General features: G+C 41.2%; 1 protein-coding gene across 1 annotated transcript; it reads right to left on the reverse strand.

Moving 5' to 3' along the window:
• Positions 1-1,202: 1,202 nt before the first annotated feature.
• Positions 1,203-5,514, reverse strand: LOC127765171 (30S ribosomal protein S1, chloroplastic). The gene is made up of 7 exons (XM_052290016.1): positions 5,152-5,514; positions 3,191-3,466; positions 2,539-2,619; positions 2,039-2,320; positions 1,842-1,952; positions 1,672-1,758; positions 1,203-1,555 (listed from the first exon to the last, which is right to left on the reverse strand). The coding sequence occupies exons 1-7, from the start codon at positions 5,425-5,427 to the stop codon at positions 1,460-1,462; spliced, it is 1,209 nt and encodes a 402-aa protein (XP_052145976.1). The 5' UTR covers positions 5,428-5,514; the 3' UTR covers positions 1,203-1,459.
• Positions 5,515-6,192: the final 678 nt, after the last annotated feature.

Here is a 6,192-nt window from a genome sequence, read left to right on the forward strand (position 1 = left end):
TAATGTAATGGGTGTTGGAACCGAGGACTTATTTGTAAAAAAAGTTTTCAAAAAGGTTCAAATGTAAATATTTTTATAGTCTCTCTGTACTAGCTTTTTTACGTCGAGTACCTAATTATAATAAAAGTATTTATGTTTTGACCATTTTAAAAGATTATTGTACAAATAGGTTCACAACGCTAAAAAGATTAGTGTTATCCCCTATATCTTGGCTATAGGGGGCGAGGGTGTTGACACCAGCGTCATTGGTGTCGAGGCATTGGACCACTGGCGTCAAAAAAGGGTTAATTTCTAAAATAAGTTTTTCATAGGGCCGTATGTAAAATAAGTTTTAAAAAAGAGCCAAAACATAAAAAGTTCAGCTTGCTGCTATCTGTTTCAGAGTTTGGTAGCTCTCCTGGTTTGGTTTGGTTCAGGACGCGTGATTGAGCGTAATTGACACAATGACGGTATGACACACACCGTACCCAAGTTGATCAAACCGGATAGATCAGTACTACTGAGCATGGAGGCGAAGACGTACGTCAAATCCCTTTTTTGAGAAAGCGGATGGTTAAGCAGAGTTGACATGCATTTTCTGTGTGGCTGGCCGGCTTGATAGATAGCTATGCTGCTGCTGTGAGGAGAAGAAAAAACAATTTGATGTTTGGTACGTGAGAGTGAAAATAGTGGATGGCGCTTTCAGTGAAACTTGTCAGGTTTGGCAGCTTGATATGTTTGAACAAATTAAAGGGCGAGGGTTTGCACACACAAGCAAACGGTTTTTAAGCGGTTTTAAATAGTTTCTGTTCCTGTGCCATGAAAAGGAAGGGTTTATCCAATGTCAACCTGCGAAGTTACAAAAGCGATCGAGTTTGGTTCTCTCTTTGCTTTAATTTATGGTCCTCTCTTTGGTGAAACAGCATTGCCCTTTTGTGGACACCTGGGATGACAACGTGCTGCTGGGATTGTAGCCAACTAAAACAAGTTTCCTATCCCTTTTTCACCTGTAGGGATTAACACCAGACCGTCTTCTACAACCAGGCGTAGCAGGCAAACTTGGCTTGTGTTGATGGCTTCCGTGAACTACTTGCTGTTTGAACTTTACACAGGTTACCTACCCGAAAACTGGTCTACGTTGCAAATCTCTCCACTGTTTGCTCTCCATTTTGAGCAGAAATAGACGCCTAATCCAGAAAAGGCTATAGTGCAGGAAATAGAGATGCTGAACTGAAAGTCCAACTACAATTGGGCCTTTGGGAGGCCTTTCTGCAAGTGTTGGACAACTTTACAACAGGGAAGCAACATCCATTTCTTTCAGTAACTTTACTTTCATACACATTGATTGATACAAGCACAGATCGAAGATGGGAAATGGTTGGAATACAATAGGTCTTCTTCATGCCTTTTAGATCGTGGGAAAATGAGTTGATGAGCTGCCATCACAGCTTTCTACTCAGACGTAATCTTCCTATTGAAGCTATTCATCTGTGGTTTGCCCTTCTCCCGAGCCCTCAGAAGGTGTGTCTGATGATAATGGCCCTAAGATGCCCTCTGAACTGAGAGTTAATCCACTCTGTGAAGAGATACAGGGAGAAACAATTTAATTCAGCCAAATGTTACTGCAGTGGCTTATGAATAATGTCAGATAAATTTCATTTTGCAGCCTCAATAAAATGATGATGGCAGTACCTCAGGCTGGAATCTTAACATATCAGCACGAGCCATTGCCTCTGCTTGAGCTATCCTCTGCCTGAATATCTGAGCCATCTCATCAGCCTGTTTTGAGACAGAGAAAACAGTATGTCAGTTTGTATACATTCCAGATGGACCAGATCAAGGAATATTGCTTTCAAACTTACCTTCTCAAAAACAAGCTTTGGATTGCGAATCATGTCACCAGGTGTCGGCTCAAGCTTTTTAGTAGAAAGACTAACACGGCCTCTTTCACGGTCATGGCTTAGAATCATAACCTAATAGCATTTAAAAAAAATACTCTGGCCTTAGCTCTATAAACTTTAGATAGTATACTTTTCTCAAGTACGAATGCAAAAAATACCTTGAGCGTATCTCCTGGTTGCAGAACTGTCGAGATGTCCGCAACACGGTCATGACTAATCTGGCTGACATGGAGAAGGCCATTGATTCCACCAATGTCGATAAATGCACCATAAGGTTTCAGGCTCTCGACAGTTCCCAAGACAACTGAACCAATACCAAGCTGAGCTTGACTATCTGCCATTGCCTTGCGGTTACTGAGGACAAGCCTGCCTTGTTCCTCATCGACCTCCACAAACTTCAGAGGTAGTTCTTTGTCAAGCAGTTCTTCAGCAGTTGATTTCTGATCAAGGTCAAGAAGTGGTTTGTAAAATAGTGGGCAGCTAGTGTTTACAATGTGATTGAGAACTAAGCATTGGAAACTAGGATCAAATGTTCAGTTATCTGCATAACAACTTTGACCTGCAGATGAAAGGCAGCTCATGCCATGCACATGCACATACACCTAAAACCATATGATGCAAGAAAGTTTTGTAGTAACTAATAAGATTGAGAACCAACCGATGACACTTGTGAAAATGGAACAAATCCCTTAAGGCCCTCCACAAGAGCTACCACACCTCCTTTGTTTCCACCAATTACCTGCGGGGCAACATTGCCAAATGAACAAGTCAGGTAACCGCAGACTAATACATTACAGCAAATTCATCCCAATAAAACTAAGCATACAATCATATAAGCTCTTGCAAAAGGATTTTTTGATATGTTGTTACAAAGTGACTGGTCTAGACTTCAGGAGTTCATTACTAGTTGCACAGGAACAAACCAACAAAATCACAATAGTCCAATAAAAACAAAAAATTTCTGGTCATTGTCGCATCTATAGACGATCTCAGTACCTGATCAGTAAGCTCTACCAAGTAAACAGCAGCACAAATATAAAAATTATGAAATCATGGGTTGGATGTCATAAAGTATGTACACCATAAATTACCACTTGAATAATTTCTTTTCATTAAAGGACAATGGCTGCTGCTGTGAGGGATAGATTCAAGGACAAAGCCTGATTGTTAGAACCGAAACGGTGGGCAAGAAGAAGTAGTGCTTAACAAACATTTGGTTACAAGTTTAACAACAGCAAGCTATTAAAGGAGTAGTGAAGAACAATAGTAATAGCACAGAAATATTTCCTTCTGCAAGTATTTTTACTCACTTTACCCGTGACAACAACATCTTCTGCTTGAAGCTGTCTGCACCTTTCCCAGGCAAGGTCTTGCTGAATTGCTTGTAAGCTCAAAATCAAAGTTTCATCACCAGGATTCTCGTCAATAATCATGAACTCTTCTACCAAACCTGCACGGATCCCTGCCTCTTCTATATGGTTGACATCGAGAAGGCATGCCTCATCCAAAGGCAAGAAAGCAGTAGACTTCGATTGGATATCAACATATGCACCATTTGAAGTGGTCATGAACACTGTTCCTTTAATCTGTAGAGATTGCAAGAACATGATAGTTTTTAGATGTTAAGGATAGAGTAATACATCGTTTCAAAAAAAAAAAAGGATAGAATAATACAATATATGTGAAACTATACAAAATTTGCAATATGAACAGTATCTTATACTACCAACATAGCACAAAATATTGCAGCAAAGATAACAGTACTGCATGCCCAAAAGGAGATACTAACAGCAGAATCATTGCTAACAGAGCAAAATTCTAAGGATCAATGCAAATCTGGCAGCTGGACAAAATGAGTTTTTGTGTCCATGTGCATTTGTAACGTATAAGAGATGTATAGCTGATTATTGAGTATAATATTGGTTGATAAATAGTAAGCAATTCTTATTTAAATAGACATAAATAATTACAGTCAAGACAAGCAGCAATCGGTCAGTAACTGAAATCTCATCGAGTTTGGGGTTACCATGGTCAGCTAGTTACTACAGGGAATGGATCAATGGATCAACTCCAGCTTACTTTAACTATCATTTAATGTGAATTTGGCTTTGTTTTTTTTTTAAAAAAAAAGGAGAAAATAACTATATAAAGAAGAAAAACAGACCCCACCTGTATGACATTTCAAGGACACTTCTATCTTTTGAAGGGGAAACCCCTTTTTGATGGAAATTACATGTACATGAGCATCCTACATGTGCTTTGGACCTTATGCATATTCATGCTTCAAAGAAATATCTATGCCCTGATGGATTGGTGACCGGTGTGAGGCCATGAGGGTGAGGTAGGCATATGTATGATGTTCGTATAACTTGGTACACGTGCGGAAGCAATCAAAGAGAGGATGTAGCAAACACAAATAAAAACCACACGCTTTTGGTAGATCAAACTCTTGCTCCAAGCCTCCAATAAGGTATCATCCCCAAGGAGGTAAAAAAGGGAATTCGCCGTTCAAGTCTAATTCACCAGAATTGAATCAAAAGTCAAGCTTAATTTAAAGTACATCAAATTAATATGAACTACTCTAGCTTACACTGAATACATAGCTATCGTATAAATCTCCAGCCTATAGAGGAATATGATATGGCCATGTATTGCTCTTATTTGAAGTATCAGACCTACATATATATCTTTTTAGTAAACATTATTGAAAAAACAACTAAATTATTTAGATGAAGCCACACAATTGCTGTGAGTTCTAGCGTTCAACTAGTTTCACAAAAGGCAAAACATAACAGGTAAGGGCTAATGAAACTACTATTCCTGATTATCACTATACCTGCTACCACTATGAGCAGGTCAGAAAATGGAAGAGGTACTTGTAGTAAACTGAACATTCTTTCGCTTGTACCTTAGGGGAGTAACACATTATAGACGAATCATGATGCGCAGAGCACATTCCAAGCAAGCAAACAATAGAATTCTAGTTGGGTAACTTTCAGTAACCAATCACCTTGTTGTTGATAGCCTAAAACAACTAGCAAACCGAAATGTAACAACTAGTGACATATACAGGGCAAGTGACTCCAATCTCCCGCAAGCCGTATCCAATTGAGCACAAGGTAAGACTCAAGTGACTTGCAGGAAAACGAGGCATCTCCTACTGAAAGTTAAGCCTGTTTTTAAGCACCAATTGCTACTATCTGTTTCACATCATACGAGCGAGCAAGGACGATTGAGAAGAACAGGAGGAAGGTTGCGGGGAGTGGATTACGAGTGAGCCGATATCGGTGTCGATGTCGGTGGACTCGACGGCGGAGTCGAGGTCCTCGGGCGAGAAGGAGACGCCCTCCATGGGCGCGGTGCGGCAGCGCTCGGAGGCCTCGTCGAACAGCTGGCACATCCGCTCCCGCTCCCGCTCCTCCTTGGTGAGCGCGTACGTCCCGCACACCAGCGCCGACGGCCGCGTGGGCGCCGCGGGGCGGCGCCGCGGCGCGCCGGAGAGCGGCGGGCTCGCCAGCCCCGCGACGTGCTGCGCCAGGGACGCCATTCGCGCTCTCGGCCTACACGCTGTGGTGTGTTGTGGTTGTGGTGTGGTGCTTCGGGGCGACGAGACGAGGCGACGGCAGCTTTTCGGGTTGAGGGAGGGTGGCTGTGTTATCCGGTGGCCGTGGGGGTTTAGCCGTTTAGGATAGGCGATGGTTGGTTTTGGGCCAGCCCAGGTAAGAATTCCCTCGCAAACTGTGTGTGTTAGTATTCCGTCTCGGTTAATTCAGCTATTAATTAGGAAAGGACCGGTCTAGGGTGTGTTTGGATAATGGAAAATAGAAGTAGGATTGAGATTAGAAAATGAACGAAGGGTTAGGATTAAATAGAAAAGAGGGAATGAATGGTTAGAACTTAACGATGTCTTTTAGTGGGTGAAAAATTATTTCCTATTCCCATTAGCCAAACACTGTCTAGGGAGTGACGGATTCGGATTAATAAGAATTTGCGCATGGCCACTTAATATTAACGAGAGGAAACTACTGATCAAGTGGTTTCATCGAGGATAGTTATAACTCTAATATATTGTAATCATATGAATTAAGAAAAAGCGATTATCAGTGTTTCAAGGATGTAGGCTTCGACTAGACGCCGTTCATAAATATCATGCTTAGTGTCTTTTATGCTATATCATAAAGTAGTCGATGAACAGTACGAAGTATATATTCAACTGTTGTGACGGTGTATGGACGGATGTTTTATCAGTAATAACAGAAAAAAAATTACATTGGTAGTATATAAACTTTTTCAATGGGTGTTATCTAGTGCA

The sequence above is a fragment of the Oryza glaberrima genome, chromosome 3, assembly GCF_000147395.1.
Source record: "Oryza glaberrima chromosome 3, OglaRS2, whole genome shotgun sequence".
Classification (NCBI taxonomy): Eukaryota; Viridiplantae; Streptophyta; class Magnoliopsida; order Poales; family Poaceae; genus Oryza; species Oryza glaberrima.